Source organism: Sitophilus oryzae, unplaced genomic scaffold (assembly GCF_002938485.1).
Source record: "Sitophilus oryzae breed Bouriz unplaced genomic scaffold, Soryzae_2.0 scaffold_111_pilon_pilon, whole genome shotgun sequence".
Classification (NCBI taxonomy): Eukaryota; Metazoa; Arthropoda; class Insecta; order Coleoptera; family Curculionidae; genus Sitophilus; species Sitophilus oryzae.
In genome coordinates, this window is record NW_022145749.1 from 8,435,968 (window position 1) to 8,455,393 (window position 19,426).

Below are 19,426 nucleotides of genomic sequence, written 5' to 3' on the forward strand. Positions count from 1 at the left end.
ATAGGCGATTGCCATAAGACTGCCAAGAAAATCTACATGTAATTGCAATAGTGAGACACCCTTCGGGATGAATATTAAAAAAGTTAAAAAACATCAAAATCGTGTTTTTACTGCGTAGTGTTATGGTTAATAAATTATAATAATACAATACTATAAGATTTTGTATACTAAAAACTCTTATTTTTATTCCTCACTTAAACCTAGATCCATTTAAACAAAGACCAATTATATCGCACAGCCTGAAAAACTTATTAAAGATCCCCGAATAGTTTAGTATGCATTAAAACGCGCCGCTAAGCCGCTCGTTAAGTTTTTCTTCTATTTTTCCGGCTTTTCCAGCTTACTTGACGGCCTTCTCCAGCGGGCTATCGGTCTCGTGGACGTCGCCGGTAATTCCCAAGTTCAAGACGGAAGAGAACCCGTTCAATCACACCGTGTCCACCGCCCAGATAGCGATGCTGGCCTCGTTTTTGCCGCTGGGTGCCATTACGGGACCGATACTGGCAGGTAGGTTAGGAGGTTTTTCGATAGAAAAATCCAAATGAAAAAAAATATAGCAAAATAAAAGACTTTATAATATAAAAGAATTTATGACAACCAGAGCTGCAAGAAATCAGTTTTAAAAAGATTCTACTTAATTTTTACAGTTTTATTTTAGACTTAAAAATCTTAAATCGTATCTAAAAACAAAATGATTTAAATCTTATATTTTGATTCAGAAGCTCGAAATTTAGTGGAATAGATTAGAAGTTATTAGCGTAGTGTTCTTTAAATTTCAATGCATTTGGAGTGTCAAACTATGTGGTCTATATTTGGAGTGTCAACTTTACTTTTCAATTAGTAGAAAAAGTTAACAATTTTTTAAGTTTTTTGATTAATGTATACTTCAAAATATGCTAGCAATGTAATTTTGAAAAGAAATTGTGGTTAGAACATTTTTTCTATTGTTTTATAAGCTAATTATTAGGCTTTCACTATGGATACAACTAACCATCGCAAGTACACACACCGGAAAAATCGAGGGATATCATTTAATTAAAGTTAAAAATAAATGTTTTTAATAAACAATCACATATTTGTAGGCCGATTCTTTCTACTTCGATTGAAACGAAGTAGTCACTCTAGTTATTTCTAAATTTGGGATATTTGCAGAAATATTTGTGCATTTTTTGTCAAATGTATAAAAAGCACCTAGCATCAATTGTTCGAATTTAACCTGTACTGGCTATGTTTTAATGATAAATGGTCAGAATTCATTCAAATAACTCTGTTTAGTATTAAACGACATTATGGAGCGTAGACATCTTAACAGAGACGAAATGCTAAGGGCCATGGGTATGCTCGAAGCTGGAATGCGCCAAATCGACGTAGCTAGAGCATTAAATACAACGCAAAGTGTAATATCGCGATTAAGTGCACCCTACCGTGAAAGTGGTGATGTTGCTGAAAGGCACACAGGGCGACATCGCATTACTACCCCTCAGCAAAATCATTTTTTACAATTAAATGCTCGACGCCGATCGACTCTTACAGCACCAGAGCTTAGTTTAATTCTCCAGGAAGCACATAATGTAACCGTTAGTCCTGACACTGTTCGCAATAGATTAAGAGAGGTCAACTTAAGAAGCAGACGCCCCTGGAGAGCTCAACCCTTAACGAGAGGAAATCGAGAGATACGATATTTGTGGGCTCAAGATCATGTTCAGTGGTCGAATGAACAATGGGCCAATGTTCTCTTCACGGATGAGTCACGCTTTGGAATTCATCCGGATTCGAGAAGGCTTAGGGTTATTACGATTACACGTTATTAAGATTACTTTCGAAGATATTTTGGAAAGCATGAGAAGGTATATAGCCTTCCACGGTTGGGGTTTAGCCCTTTGCGCCCTTCACAGTCGAGTACCTTGTCTCCGGCTCTGGTACCCTTGAGGTGGAGGCTGGAGGATATGTCTCTATTTTCTCCACTTCTTTAACTTCGTCTCTCCTTAGACCTGATACCGCTGTAGTCCCGGATCTATAATAGAGGATATATCTCTCTTTTTCTATTTTCTCCTTGGATTTTAGGTCAATTCCTATTGTAACGCAAGGGTTAGTCGGTTCACTTCTACAGAGCTCCTCTTGATCCGGACTGTTAAGCTAAGACAACCCCACAATCTGTAACACATATCCACAGACAGTAGAGGGTGCCTGGTATGACGGACAGGGTAGTCTCATTCGGCATCATCGTTATACGTTTTGGTGCAATTCCCTGACCAAGACTATAACCAACACTGTAACCAAGCACAAGACAATGAGATGCTTGACCCAGTCAAAGTGCTAGAGGGGATTCCCCCTAGCACCTGACTAGGAGCTTCTCCACCAACGACAAGGTCTCGCATTTCCTAGAAAAAGACACTTACCCAGTAAATGTTGCTTATCTTTTACAAGCACATAATCAGTATGATTCGTATATGCTTCTCTCTTCTACGCATGATCTCTTAAGAGAACATCGTTGGGCAAGTGTGCTGCATTATTGTTTTTAGGAGTAAATAAAAAATGAAATCAAAATCCAAGTTTAATTGCGTTACAGAATTAATAGAAATTTATAAATACTAATTTGCCATTGACTGAGATCAAACACCCATTACCAAGTAAGTGTTAATTGTAATAGTTCTTTCATAGATGGCCAAAGCCTTGCATCTCTCAACTGATTCATGTGACAAGCAATGTCATAAAATAAATGTGTTTTAGTTCAGCAAAAAACATTTATTTTTACTCGTAATTATTTAACTAAATAAAGAGAAATCTCTGTTATGTTACAGTCCAACAAGTTAAATATTATGTACTATTACGTGATTTTTACCAATTTAAATTAACATGGTAATAAGTGCCCATGGTTAAACATCCATTAGAAGTGTGTGGCGAACAATAATATACAGGGTGTCCCAGAAATAAGTGCAAGTATTTTAAGGGGTGGTAGATCTCCATAAAAGAAACATATTTTCTCTTAACCGTTTTTCAAATAACTCCAAAATAACGGAATTATTTTACTTTGAAAATTTCCAAAAAAAAATTATTTTTTGCTAAAATTTTGGGAACCACTGAATATTTTCTGGATTTTTTTTCTTGTAAATTTAATCTAATACCCATATTATCAAGAAATTATGTTTTTAACTAAAAACTAAAAAAAATCCAAAAAATTTCGAATTTTCAAATTTTTTTTCGCGAAAAAAACCTCATAGGCGTGTTTTTGGGGTTGAACCAGTTAAAATACTTGCACTTATTTCTGGGACAACCAGTTAAAATACTTGCACTTATTTCTGGGACACCCTGTATATATTCAAGATTTTTCTAGCTGTATTGAAAATCTAATAACCCCAACTTTTAGAACATGAGAAGAAGCAATGTGTGGAATTTTGTATTGTTCTATCTTTTCAAATAAAGTCTCAAAAAAATTAAAATATATCCAAATATCTACGAAAGTAATCTTATCTATACTAATATATAAAATCCTTAAGTGACTGACATACTGATTAATCACGATCCTGCTCAAACCACTCAACATAAGAAGCTCAATTTTGGCATACAGGTTGATTCTAGGGTGTAGGTTCGATAAGAAGGGATTTTTCGAAATTCCAGTTCCAGGATGGTGAAACCACGCCTCAAATATTACATTATTTTTTATTTAAAAAACGGTCAAGTTTCCGAAAAAACGCTTAAACGCGTATATTTTATTTTGTTTTTTTACATATTTTAAGATTTTTTCATAATGTATACAGGGTGTTTCGAAAAATCTGGTCATTGATTAATAACGATCCTGCTTAAAGCGCTTGACGTAAAAAGCTGATTTTTGGAAAACAGATTGACTTTAGGGTGTAGAGGTTCGATAAGAAGGGATTTTTCGAAACTCAAATTCTAAGGGGGTGAAACTATCCCTCAAATATTAAAATATTTTTTATTTAAAAACCGGTGAGTTTTTCGGAAAAACTCTTAAACACGTATATTTTATTTTGTTGCTTTACATATTTTAAGATTTTTTATAAATTTATACAGGGTGTTTCATAAAATATGACCATTGAGTAATCATGATTCTGCTTAAACTGCTTGACGTTTAAAGCTGATTTTTGGCATACGGATTGACTGTGGTGTGTAGAGGTTCGATAAGGAGGGGTTTCTCGAATCTCAAATTCCAAGAGGGTGAAAACGCCCATCAAATATTACAATATTTGTTATTTAAAAAACGGTTAGTCTTTCGGGAAAACGCTTGGACGAGCATAATTTATTTGGTAATTTTACATATTTTGAAATTTTTTAAAAAATTATATAGGGTGTTCCAAAAAGTTGACTTAAACTTGACGTAAAAGCTTATTTTTGACAAACGGATTTTTTAAAAGTCAAATTCCAACGAGATGAAACTACCTCTCAAATATTACCAAGTTATATAATAATATCGCCATATTGTTTTTTCTTATGCTGACAGAAATGTGAGAAAATTTTATCCAGTTTGTATGTTAATGGAAATTCTTGCTTTGCTTTATCATCACCATTACAAATGATTAATTCGACGCGAACGAATTCGCTGGTATACGCTAGTATTGTATAAAATGATAATATCTTAACCAATTTTATCACCGGTTTTCATACTTGTTACATATGTATACAATTTTATACCGTGAATTGTAGTACAATTTCAAATTAATCTTTTCAACACCTAACAAAAATATACAGCTAATTTGAATAATTTTAATCATTTGACATTTTGTTTGTTAGGAAATTAAAACAGGTGTCTCTCAGATTCAGATCAATCAATCAACTGTGATATTTTTTTATTTAATGTATCACATTACTTCTACGTAGTTGATTTTAAAACTATTATTATAATCTGCCATTCTTAAGTAGGCACTGACACTACTATACATATTATAATAAAAAAAACCTGATATTCTAGTTCGATCTGTATCAAATTTTTTCATTCATTCATCAATTGGATACGAGACACGAGATGTTGACCTTCTTGTAAATCCTGAATCAGTCTTCATAAAACTAAGTGAAAAAAATTCTGATTGTTTATTCTGATAAATAAATTTGCCACTCAGCTTTTGCTAAGAAACAAGAAGCTAGGAAAATCCAAGTTTTAAACTGGTTACTGTTACAGGAAAAGTATATGTTTCGAGAAATTTATTTTCCTCTGTTTTGCATAGTATCTGATTAATAGCAGACTTTCATAAAATGTTTTTATGGGTATTTGTTTTTTTTTCTATGCAGATGAGTTCTTATAAGGAATATATATGATGAAATTAGTAAATACCACCATCAACATTTCCTTTCTTTATTCTCAATATTTCTCTTTTAAAAAAGTGTTTAGTTATAACGTTTTTACATCACTATTTTTTTAGTATTTCAGTTACGTTATGAGATTCATAACACAACTAGTGGTGTTATGAATCTATAACACAACTAGTTGCTATAATAATGAAAAACAACTACGATCATCTAAATATATTAACTTTTCCGGCAATAATGATTCCGTGGCACGTACTGCGGCAAGTTCTACATCTGAAGGGAGACTTTCGGAATCGCTCATCGTAATTTTTAAAATGATTTTTCTGGGCAAAAAGTGCTCGTGTTTATTTGACAGGGCAAACTGACTTTTCAGCATAAATGTGACAAATGTCATAGTTAAAGGTGGGTGACTAATAAACGAAAATTAAAACAGCATTTTCATATTTTTCGGTTGTAGATAAAACGTTGTACATGACACGTGCGTTTAAACATGATTACAACACTCGTGTGATTAGAACGATCTAATCGTTCACACTAGTTGTTGTAATCATGTTCATAAACACACTTGTATGCATGGCAATGTCAATATGACAGTAAATAATATTGATGTCCTAGTTTAAAAAATGAGCGATTGGGAAAGTATTCTCTCTGACATTGAAGAAGAGGCATTCAGAGCCATTTCTAGATTGCTTCCAGCAAGATCGAAACAGAAGTATAAATACATACATACTCAAGTATGAAAAATGGTGCACCGAAAAAAAAAGTACACAACTATGTAAACGAAAAGGTCATAACATATTTTTCCAATTTATCCGCTACTTATAAGCCTTCGTCTCTTTGGGCTTTCTATTCAATGATACGTACTATGATATCTATTAAAATGAACCTACTATATGCTTCATCAGGCATTTACTTGAAAGATTGTTCAAACTGTATCATTAACATTTATAATAAATAAATGTTCATGTTTTTTTCCATGTTTTTTCAAACTAAAAACTAAAAGAAATGCCAAACTTTTTTCAAAAAAAAAACTCAAAATTATGTTTCTGGGGTCGAAATATACTATTCCTAAAATATTTGAACTTATTTAAGACTCGCCCTGTATAAGTGTATTCAAATAGAGGCATGAAACAAATAAAAATAAAATTGAGAGTATTAATTTCTTTTTCAAAAATCTTCTAAATTTGTAAACTTTTATTTTGCTGAGCATCAACTTGCACAACTTTGTCTCCATTTAAACGACCTCGTATATCTCTTCTTTTTAATCGAAACTCGATTTTGAAAACATTACTTGATCTTGCATACCCTAAGAGTTTTAAGTTATTATTTAAAAGCAAATATTAGGAAAGAAACGTGATCATTCGTTAAAATTAGATGTAGCACAGACACAAGCGTAGATCCCTGCGGCATGCCGCGTTTACTTTTAAAAGATGAGAAATATTCACTAATAATACCGGGTAGCCGGTAGATTATTTTATTATAGCGATACATCGATAAAAAATGGGTTTAAAAAGAACATTTTATATCATACCAGCATGTACCCGCGACTTCGTTCGAGTCGAATTAGTAATTTGTAATGGTGATGATAAAGTAAAGAAAGAATTTCCATTAACATACAAATGGGAAAACATTTTCTCACATTTATGTCAGCATGAGAAAAAACAATATGGCTGTATTATTATGTAACTTGGTAATATATGAGAGGTAGTTTAATCTCGTTGGAATTTGACTTTCAAAAAATCCGTTTGTCAAAAATAAGCTTTTTATGTCAAGCCGTTTAAGCAGAATGGTGGTTAATCAATTACCCAACTTTTTGGAACACCCTGTATGATTTTTTAAAAAATCTTAAAATATGTAAAACAACAATATAAAATATACGTGTTTAAGAGTTTTTTCCGAAAAACTCACCGTTTTTTAAATAACAAATATTGTAATATTTGAGGAGCGTTTTCACCCCCTTGGAATTTGAGATTCGAAAAATCCTTTCTTATCGAACCTCTACACCCTAAAGTCAATCCGTTTTCCAAAAATCAGCTTTTTACGTCAAGCGCTTTAAGCAGGATCGTGATTAATCAATGACAAGATTTTTCGAAACACCCTGTTTACATTTTTAAAAAATCTTAAAATATGTAAAAAACAGAATAAAATATACGTGTTTAAGCGTTTTTTCGGAAACTTGACCGTTTTTTAAATAAAAAATATCGTAATATTTGAGGGGTGGTTTCCCCACTTGGAACTGGAATTTCGAAAAATCCTTTCTTATCGAACCTCTAGAATCAACCCGTATGCCAAAATTGAACTTCTTACGTTGAGTGGTTTGAGCAGGATCGTGATTAATCAGTGAGTCAGTCACTTAAGGATTTTATATACCTATAGGGAAATTTGAACAACTTTTGTTGCACGTCATCAACGACACCATGCGTCGTCTTATGGAGTTTGCTGGTGGTCGTATTATGATGTGCAACGGAAGTTATTTTAATTTCCCTATATTAGTATATTATGTAGATACCTAAATTCAAAAATTTTTTGATATTGATGATAATGAACAGATTCTTAGAAACAACTTACAATCATTCAATTTTCAGAAATATTTTTATTAATATGCAGGTACAAGAAAAGGGGAAATTTTCGAAAATCGAAAAAGAATTTTTTGACGTCAACATAATTTTCAGAAGAGGTCAATAAAATGGGAATTTCATATTCAAGTAAGAACTATGAACAAACAAAAACAACGGAAACGTGTTAAATTCTTAATATTATAATTTGAGCGAGTTTTTGATTTATCACATATAAAGTTGGGATTATTCCTTTTTTCTAGATATTGGTTTTTGTCATAAATTTCTGAGAAATTAATAATTTTATGCTCATATTTCTATTAACAAATTTTTTCAAGTATAATATACAATTTCGATATTGATGTGTTTGGATATTTGTAGTAAATTTTTAGTACATTTTAAATTACTAATGAAATAAATTAGTTTTGCGCTAAATTTTGATTCAGTGCGATGCCCCACATAAGGCGTACAGAGTAGCGTAGCGTAGAGGGGAAAGGACCGCGAAGCGTTTAAATTTATTAAAATAAATGGAAGTGGCCCCACATACAGCGAAGCGTATTGCAAATTGACGCGTATCTGCTCGCTGGTTGGAATTTTTGCGCGTACTGCTCATTTCGTATTAAGACTGTTAAAATCCATCTGAAAACGCACGACATGTGGGGCAACGACTTAGATATTTCAGTTCTATGAGGCAATTATGTAATGCTAATAGTATAGTGAGGGTTTTTGTTGCCATTTTTGGGGTACGGATTGACTGAATGATATGCATTAACTGCAACAAATCGATTTGACAGTTGTTATAATTTGTTCTCTATATTTTCGATTCAAGTTTTTCTATATATTTCAATGTCTTTCTAGATTTGAATAGTCTATTTCCCACTATTTTATGTTGATTTTCTATTTTGTAATGTCTAGTATGTCACTGATTTACAGTGAACATTAATTATTTCCAATAAACCATAAGTGTGCGTGACGTGAGCTATTAATTGGAAAACACTTTGCCAAGTACCAAATCTAATTTATTTAAAACATCATTTTCCGATGCTTTAATAAGCATTCTTCCATTTTTTTATTATAATTTTTGCGTTGCTAAAATCTCCCTGTGTCCCATTAATGCTGACAAATCTTAGATTTAGCGAAATCTGGCCCTTATTTTAATAAAATAACTTGTCTTTGTTTTATTTATTTAGATATAATTAACTATACTTTTTCTATGTGTGGAATTTTCAATATCTGAATATCTACTAAGTTTAATTTGGTTAATAATGTTACTTTAGATAATATATTTATAGATATCTATTGCGGTTTTGAACATTAGAAGGAAACATTATCACTTTGTTTTCCGTAACACAATACTGCGATTGATGTCAAGTAATGTCAATAAATTTTACAAAAGAATAGAAAGGAATTGATAAACATGTCGTTTGCGACCTTCGCATTGAACACTGCGAGGAAGTGCAATAAATGGACAACTGTAACATATAGACACCTTTTAAGTAATTTTTTATTGTTATTTTAGTATTTGAGGAAGTTGTTTTTCGACATGTATTAGAAAGGATTTGGTATTGTACTTTTTTTCTAATGAACTAGCTCAAGGGTACTAAAACTTGCGGTGCTAATTATTAATTATCAAGTGTCTTAAAATATAACTTATCAATGTAGAGAATGTTTATTGATAGAAAAAATATTATTTTAGAAGTTTATAATGTTTGATTAAGATTTAGAATAATTCTAATATCTTTTGATACACACCGTTTATATTTCTATATTTAGACATAAGCCAGAAAACCAGAAGTTAAATAAATGTTAACAATTACTCTTTATAAAGCTCATATTCGCTGATTTGCTAACACTACACTAGTAAAACTTCTCCAACTAATTTTGAAACAAAGTTTAGTGAATGCTAACATTCAAATTCGCTTTGTTTTTAACTTCTAACAACTGCCCTTAACTTACTATCTGAAAATTACGATTAGAGACAATTGCTACTAAATTTAATATTGATGAAAGAAAATTTGACGTGAGACATTCAAAGAGTCAAGACATTTAAAGTAGTGATGGAATAACTCGAGCGAAAATTCGCTCGAGTACTCGGTTATTGAAATAACCGAGATCGCTCGATTATGAACGAGCGATGCAAGTGACGAGTACCAAGCGACGAACGCAAGTCATCCTAGAATGAAATAAATTGAAATCCGATTTTAATGTGATATACTCGATAAAAAGCCGAGCGCATTTTCTACATACATTGCAGGTAGCAAATTTATACGACGGGTGCGTCTCAAAAGTGGCTCACCCCTATAACTTTTTTATTTTTTTAGATAACAAAATAAGATTTGGTATGTTAGTATATGACATAAATTAGGATTGATTGGCGTATTCAATTGTTTTCTGTTACTACGGAAATGACTACAATTTTTGATTTTTAAATGACACCCTCGGTATTTTTTTACTTTATTCGATAGAAAAGGACATTCTAAATATAATGACGTATCATATGTCAACTTTTGACATATTCGCTCAAAAACAAATTGTATTTTAAATTTCAATCTAGAGTGCTATGGCTGTGTTAAAAATATTAATTTTTAATCAAGGAGCTTTGGAAAAATAGATTTGATCGTCTAATGTTGTTAGTGTCTTGCCCTGGCCGGTTAAAAGATGCCCAAATCGTATTTTTGATCATATCTCAATTTCTTCAAATGGAGCGAGGGTGGCTCATTAGCATATTTCTAAAAAGATTTTTTTTACGAATAATTTGATACCACACACTTGGCACTTCGAGTCCAATTGTCGTTATGAACCGCATGTTACAATTTCAAATAAACCATATGCGAAAATCTCTAAAGTTGACATGTGATATGTCATTCTATTCAGAGTGTCATTTTCTACCAAATAAAGTAAAAAAATACCGATGGTGCCATTTAAAAATCAAAAGTTGTGAAATCGGAAGTGACCGAAAACTATTGAATATGTCAATCAATCCTAATTTATGTCATATACTAACATACCAAATCTCGATGTTTTATCTGAAAAAATAAAAAAGTTATAAGGGTGAGCCACTTTTGAAACGCACCCGTTATATTTATCCGTTGCGTATCTGAAGGACAAAATGTTACGACCTATATCGACAATGCTTCGAAATAAACTAAATCAAGCGATCAAGCGAATCGCTCGCCGCTTACTACTTGCCGCATACTTACCGTTCATTACCGAAAGAATATGTGCCCTGCGCACGCAACTTACTGCTTGGCGTTAACGAGTACTTACAACAAGCGAAGGGTAAAACCGTATTTTTAAATACGAGTGATATTTCGCTCGAGTGATCACTCGGTTATTGCAATAGCTTGATACTCGAGTACCCGATTATTGATATTAATCGGTTTTTCTATCACTAATTTAAAGCAACCAAATACGTATTAAAATTAAAAATAAAATAAAACTATGTGTGTAAAAATGTGTGCATATTTGAAGTGAAACTTCTTACTAACAGCTATTAAATTCCAGGATTTGAAGAACATGTTTGAAAAACTAATAAATTAAAAATTAGTAAATCATTTGATTCACTTTTACAAAACTTGTATTAAAATTATCCGTCTGTCCGTCTGAGGACTCCATTCGGGTATCTCGCTCCATGTGCCGAGTTTAATCCCAATAGACCCATTATTAAGAGCAATCCTGATGATTTCGTCCATTTAGACGCATTGGTTCGAAACGTAGAGGGCGTCATACTGTAGCCCGTCCGAAAGTATGCCAAAATTGACTCACACTTTTGAAGCCCTGATAAAGATGTAAACGAAACGTTGTATCCAAGTTTGCAGGGTGGGATCGTGTGCACTGTCGCTCACATAGCCTACCCACCAAATTTGTTCACAGTCGCACGACATAAACTTTTGACGTTTCTTACGTCTAAACTAACTGTCACAGAGACACGTGTCGTACACGGTCAAGTTTACCTTGATTCAATTTATGGGCATATCAAATTTCATTTAAAACGGACGAATTTTTAATTTGATTCATTCGCCGTCAAAATGCCATGAAAAGAACCACACGTTTTTTTTCGTGCTCCACCTACATTCCGAGTTTCAGCCTCCTAGCTCGCATAGGGCCCGAGTTACGACGCTCCAAAGACCCATCTTATCTTCCTCATTGACTTACCACTTTTTTTTTCTCGCTAGCTCGTGTATCAAGGCTGTGTCACGGCCTTAAATTTTTACTCCCATCACTTGTGAATAAGTTTTCCTTCAAAAAATTTCAAATTATTATAGTAAAACGACTAAGACACGTTATATTATTCAACAACAATGAAGTGGCAAAATTAAAAACTATTAATATTAATTCATTAGGTTAATTATAATTCAGCGTACATAACCATCTCAATAAATTCTATAACAATGCTCGAACACGCTAAACGCCAGATCAATTTGCATCAATCTACTTTAAAATCGATTTACTTATGCAATATTAATGTCAGCGTCAAATAATACTTGAAAGCTATTGCCTCATCGATTCGACCTTCGCCTTGATCTTGAAATAAAGAGCAGACATTATTTAAGAGAAATCTTTGGTTTAAAATGATACAGAAATGTGTACACTCAGATGCAAAAAAAAACGCAACAGAAAAATTTTTGGTCAAATTTAAAGTGTTATATTTTTGATATTTTTAGCCCTATTTGCATGAATTTTTTAGCAAACTGTATATAATTATATCAACTTTAATTCATAATTTCATAAACTCAGTTTTTTGTAAACTTTAGTAATTGGCATTTTATACAGGGTTAATCGAGGGGTTGTTTTTTTTATTCTAATTTTAAAACACCCTGTGCAATAATTTCGCGTGTACATTTTCCTAAAATATAATTTTGCAGTAAGAACCATGTCTCCTGAGCATTTTGCTTTTTGGATCACGTCTGTGCATGCTTTGGTTAATTTTTAAGAGCGAAATGAACTGATCACGATCAGTTTGCAATTTTTTCAGTTAACATTACGTTTGATGTAATTTTTTACGAAGACGAGATGGTTTTGGTGACTATTGTCGTAACGTCATATTACGCTGCATCAGATACTCTATACTAAATTAAAAAAAAAACGTCAAAGATTAACGATACAGTTCTGGTTTTAATAAACATTAATAACGATAACAGAACTAACGATATTAAGGAAAACATCTGTAATAATGAAGTACACAAACAGAAAAAAAAATTGAAAAAATACCCTAATACTTTGTATCGCCTCCCCTGGCTGCTATAACTGCCTGTATACGTTTGTTCATACTGTCATTGAGGGTGTGATTTCAAAGCAAACCGTTTTAAAAAAAAAAATAAAAAAATTCAACTATTTAAAATTCGCCCTCATTTCAAGAACTAAAAGGTCTAGGACAAATCTGTGTGTGCCATGTTTTTTAGCTTCATAAAAAGTAGCACATTAATGCGAAGATCGCATTTATGCACCTCGGTACATAGTACATATAGGATAAATAGCAATGTGTGGTTCTCCATGAATAACATTGATAGTGAACCATACTGTATTGAACGAGACCACACATGCTTTTTAACTCTATAAACAAGGAAACTAATTAAAAAAGCCTTTAATAGCTTAAAAGTTAACCCGTTAAAACAATGGTGTGCATTTTATTATGTGAAATACCATTAAGGTTAACTGGTAGGAGCGGTCACTGTCCGCGAAGATAATAGAAACAGATATGTATTGGGAGCAGATATGTATTTCCGACTTACAGATATAGATAACAAAACACGGCAATCGAATGTCAAGAAAACAACATATATTATTCTTGTATAATTGAATTACGTTAATGTTACTAAAATGTACGTAAACATTTAAATTCTGAAAGTGGGCAGATCAATGAATAGTTTATGCAATAGGCAATCTATTAATAATCACAGCACGAATGGCTTATAGGTTTTGAATTTTTAAATGTTATGTAAATTCTTGCAGTAAATCAACCTGGGGTGCCATTAAAAACTGTAAAAGGTGTAATTAGCGTGTCAGTTAATACAAATTGACTTATCTGGAAATAGTATATATTATTTTGCTTGTTTTAATCTTGAATTTTGCGAAAATACAACAATTGCCTTTTTTGTATGCGTATATAAAAACTGTGTTAGAGGATTTTAACAATTAGTTTTTATTTTGGATTTTCTTTATCTTCTTGAAAATTTACTTTAGCATATTAAAAATAGCATATTGTATTATTCGGAGTAAAAATATTTTTTTGTGCTTCGCCTGTATTGTCGTCAAACGTACAGCTTCAACAGAAAATGTATCATTTTTACTCTTAATAAATAAATAAATAAATAAATAAATCTTTATTGACTACGTATTTATACAAAGTATAATTGTAGCAGGTCAGAGTAAATAACAAACAGATAAGAATTCATAAAAATACTAAAAGTTAGAAAAAAAACAATACACGGAGGCAAAGTGTGTAACATTAAATACATACAAGACAAACAACAATTTAAGAATTTTTGTACAAATAAATAAAATTAAATCTAAGTTCCCATCTACCTGCTCTATAAACTCATCCACGCTATAAATTCCAGATTTCCCTAAAAATATCTTAAGCTTATATTTAAATTTATTAAAACATAGAGTTTTTAATTCCATTGGAAGACGGTTGTATAAATCAATGCGTAGAGAGTTTCTAGCTGATTTATCCAGTCTATAGAAATTGGTTCGTATTAGATTGGCAGATCTTGTTCCATAATTATGACAGTCAGAGTTAACTGTCAGATAAGATTTAGTTTTATGTACTTCCAAAAGTTGATTTAATATATACAGAGCAGGCAGTGTAAGTATATTCAGTCTAATAAAGTGGGGCTTACATGTATCTCGATAGCCAACACCACATAATATTCTAATAATTACCCTTTTTTGCAACCGAAATATTTCAATAGAATTTGTCGAGTTCCCCCACAAAGCCACTCCATAGGACATATGGGAATGAAACAAGGCATAGTCTGTGGCATAGTACGAATTCAACAAAGACTCCTGGCAGATTAACGCTTTAAGTTTACGCATCAAGTATACCACCGACGAAAGTCTGCGTTTAAGATTTTCAATATGTGGTACCCAACTGAGTGTACTATCCAGTGTAATACCCAATAGTTTAGCACTATTCATTTCTAAATCCTTAGACCATCTGGAGGAAAAAAATATGTTTTGCGTTTTATCGCGATTCAGTTTCAGGCAATTTGTGTGAACCAAGTCTCCGCACGTTTCATCAACCTTTCGCTTTCAGTCACTAGCAGATCCATATTTTTATTTCTACAAGACATTGAACTGTCATCCGCAAACGCTCGACACTTATTTGGTAGAAGGTAATTAAAAAGGTCATTAATATAAATAATAAAGAGCAGTGGTCCCAGTACAGATCCCTCTGGCACACCACTCTCCATCAAACCTACTTCAGAAACCGCATTGCCAAAGTCCACGCACTGTCTACGCCCGTCGAGATAGCATTAGATTTACCAGCTCTCCCTTTTCAAAGCCCTTGACTATGTCCGACACAACCCTACCAACAGCCTGAACCGCAGATCTCACCAATATCATCATCATTTTCAGCTTATTCAACTATTTCCAATTATGCTGTAGCCTCCCTCACATATTAAGATACTCTCTTTGTAGTTGGACCCAATGTTGTCTATTGTTGGATATGGGGGCCTAAGTTATCCCTGCTAATTTCCTAGTATCATGTGCCCATCTCAAGTTTGGTCTTCCTGTAGGTCTCTTGATTCCTCGTAGGTACCATGCTATGATTTTTTTGGTCCACCTGTTACTATACTATTTAATAGGGAAATATATTTTATTTTAGCAAAGAATAATTTTTTATAGTCTCTAATATTTTTTAAGTTGAATTTCTTGAACTTGAATGAATACAGAAAAAAGTGGATTAAATTTTCTATATCTCAGTCAGACAAGAAACGTATAACAGGACACCCTACCTGTTTTTGAATACAAAAACCTAATTTAATTATATACCAATTAGCGTAGATATATGTTGTTTAATGAACTTAGCCACAAATATTCATAACAAAGAAAAAAGCAATATGCAATTGAATAATAAATGATGTTAAACTACTTTCAAAATATAGATATTAAATTTATTATTTTGCATGTAACTGTTTTAAATTTGCAGATATTGAAATAATAATTCTTCTTACATCAGCTTCTTCTTCATATTCTTTCTTTACATCATATGAACAATGAAAAAAGCAAGATTAAACATTATTTTTCTTGTCAGTTTTTGTATACTTATTCATGAATTGCACAAATTAAAAAATGCCTTTTTTTAGAAAAATCCAGTAATTGTTTGAAAATTAAGTTGAATTATTGTAGTAGAGGATAAAGCGTTTTGTTGTTGAATGCAGTGTGGTTTAATAATTTGTATCCAAATAATTGAACCAAGTTGTTTTCAACAAAAAAAAACGCTTTATCTGCTACTAGAGAAATTCAGCTTTGTTAAGAAATGAATATTATGATTTAAGCTCTAATGCCATATAAGAAATTTGCCCAAGTTCTTGTGCTGCACTAATTTCAGGTCTATAACTGAATATTTTTTTAAAAATTTTTTCTTTTAAGCTTCATTCAGAACATCGTAATAAGTGGAATAAATTAGTGGTTTCAATTACGTTATATACTTAAAAATTTAATATTATTCACAATGTCTAAAAAATACAATTGAAATTAGTAGAATATTCTAGCAAACGCTTGCGGTAGTCAGTTGTATCTATAGAGAAAGTTTAATAATTAGCTTATAAAACAATAAACTTTTGATTTCTAACCACAATTTCACCAGAATCAGAAATACTTCATTTAGAACCTCGCAATTAGTGGAACAAATTTGTGGTTTTAATTACACTTTATACTTTTTAGTTTATGATTATTCACAATGTCTAAAAAAACACAACTAAAATTAATAAAATATCCTAGCAACAGCTTGCGGTAGTCAGTTGTATCCATAGAGAAAGTCTAATATTTAGCTTAAAAAACAATCAACTTTTGATTTCTAACCTCAGTTTCTCTTGATTGATGATAATCAAAGCCCAAAATGACATTCCTCGCAAATTTTGAATTATATTTAGTGGAAAAGTTAAGAGTTTGTTAACTTTTTCTACTAATTGAAAATGAATACCACTAATTTTGATGTTCTAAATGCTTACATTGAAATTAAAGGAACAAACTTTTACGCTAATTGAAACCACTAATGTATACCACTAATTTCGACTTTAAGCTTCATTCAGTACCTCGAACTTAGTGGAATAAATTAGTGGTGTCAAATTAGCGTAGAAGTCTGTTCGTCTAATTTCAATGTAAACATTCAGATTCAAATTAGTGGTAGTAATTTTTAATTAGTAGAAAAAATTACTAAACTTTTAACTTTTTTTACTAATTATACTAAAAAGTTCGCGAGTAATGTCATTTTGGCCTTTGCAAGCCTTCAAGAGAAATTGTGGTTAGAAATGAAAAGTTTATTTTTCACTATGCTATTCTCTGCTTTACGTTGGTCAGATCGAGGGTGACAGCAAAGTCGGCCTGACCATGGAGAAAAATCTCCGAAACCGGTCGTCGAATGGCTGTTCCCTTCGGTCTGATGAACTTAATGCAGAGAATAAGCATATATGTAGGGTTTTTTGGCCCCTTTTTCCGCTACTCGTATTTTGTTTATTTTCCGCTACTCGTATTTTGAAAAGTTTATTGTTTTATAAGCTAAATATTAGGCTTCCTCATTACTGACTACAGCAAGCTGTTGCTAGGATATTCTATTAATTTCAATGGGATTTTTTAGATATTGTAAAATTTTAAGTATAAAGTATAACCTTTACTTTCAAAATTTGATCCCAATTCCTCATTGCTATATTTTTTTCATGAACGATTGCTATTTGTTGATAACATTTTGTTCATATGTCACTATATGACATACATTATCTCTTTTAGGTTTAACACAGTACTGTGTATACCCTGTATAATTTATAACAAAAAACATATTTTTAAGGTTACATGGCTGATAGATTCGGAAGGAAAATCACAATGATGTGCCTCGCTGTACCCTCAATATGCGGTTTTTGTATTTTAGCCTTTGCTAAAGTAATCGAAGTTTGGTACTTTGCAAGGTAAGATTCAGTTATCGGTCGCATTATTTGCTCTATAACATCATTTCTTTTAGGTTTCTGCTAGGGATTGGAGTAGGATGTTATTTCGCTATATGCCCTATGTACGTGGCGGAAATATCTCAGAATCACAACAGAGCCAAGTTTGGATGCCTGTTTGGCGTTTTTATAACGCTGGGCTTGTTTTATCCATTTTCGATAGGGCCGCATCTTATAATACCGTTTTATGCGATGAGCTGTAACGTGCCTTTGATTCTATTCTTAATATGTAAGTATCTATTTGTATATTTTTATCTTAGACTTAAAGAGCCCTACACGCAACGATATCTGGGAGATTTGAACTGTACAGGGTGGGCCAAATTGGACGCTTTTAAATGGAAATATCCTTTACTGTAGGAGACCAATGAATTTGGAGAATAATATTGGTGTCTGGAGCTCAATTTTTATCAATAACATGATGGTGAAAAACGCATATCGATGTTACCGTTTCGGAGTTACGGGGTATTTTTCAAAAATGTGCATTTTTAACAAATCGCCGTAACTTTTTTGCTATGGAAAATTTTGTATTTTTATGAAAACATTTCCAAAGTAGTAAGTTTTTTTAAAATTAATCATTGAATTATCAACAGAAAACCTGATTTATTATATGGGACATCCTGTATATTTTTAATTCATTGAAAATAATTTAAAATTGCCTTTCCAAAAATATAGTATACTTCATATTTTGTTTTATTCCTCTTCGAAATATAGAGTGTTTAAAAATTCGCCCACTTTAAATAAGTAGACTTTGAACGGCTGTATTGCAAAAAAAATTCTAGCTGTGAGCAGCAATTAAAACAAAAATTATATTTGCAATGAGAGATGCCGAATTTTATAACAATTTAAACTATACTAAACAACATCAACACATTTAAACTATATTTAATAACAATATAAAAAAGCAAACCAAGACATGAGATTTTGCTACAGGCGTTCGACATATCGACCGTCTTCTGTTATGGACAGACGGGGTAGTTTTTGATAATTTCTCGCGGAATTCATTAACTCAGTGGGGGTGAAAGATACCCTCGCATAACCGCTAAGTACTTCTAATTCTTGTCTAGATTATACGAGCAATTTAACAATAAGGACCTTTATTCTTCCGCAAAGGTAGAAATCCATAGACACTAAGTCCGACGGCCTCGACGACCAACGGCTGGGATCTTGGTTAACTATCCAATTATTCTCGAAATTGGCTGCAAAAATTTGCTCATATCTTCAACGTTCTGAGACGGTGGCTCGTCTTGCTGTAAAAATCTGTTTTCGAGTTCCATTAGGGGCAGATCATCAATAATGAGTCTACTAGTTAAAAGTGGCGTACTTTCGAATTCTGTATTTCGAAAGGGACTATAACAAAATATCAAGTGTGCTATATTTTTGGAAAGGTAATTTTATGTTCTTTTCAGCTAATTAAAAATATACAAGGTATCCCAAAAAAAAAAT

General features: G+C 32.2%; 1 protein-coding gene across 4 annotated transcripts in view; it reads left to right on the forward strand.

The window, feature by feature from the left end:
* LOC115885346 (facilitated trehalose transporter Tret1-like) overlaps window positions 1-19,426 on the forward strand; it is a 49,448-nt gene that overhangs the window by 17,089 nt on the left and 12,933 nt on the right. For all 4 annotated transcript variants that reach the window (XM_030904229.1, XM_030904248.1, XM_030904239.1 and 1 more), the window contains exons 3-5: window positions 340-507; window positions 17,830-17,947; window positions 18,001-18,212. In XM_030904229.1, coding sequence (XP_030760089.1) covers window positions 340-507; window positions 17,830-17,947; window positions 18,001-18,212 — 498 coding nt within the window. The remainder of the gene's footprint in view (window positions 1-339; window positions 508-17,829; window positions 17,948-18,000; window positions 18,213-19,426) is intronic.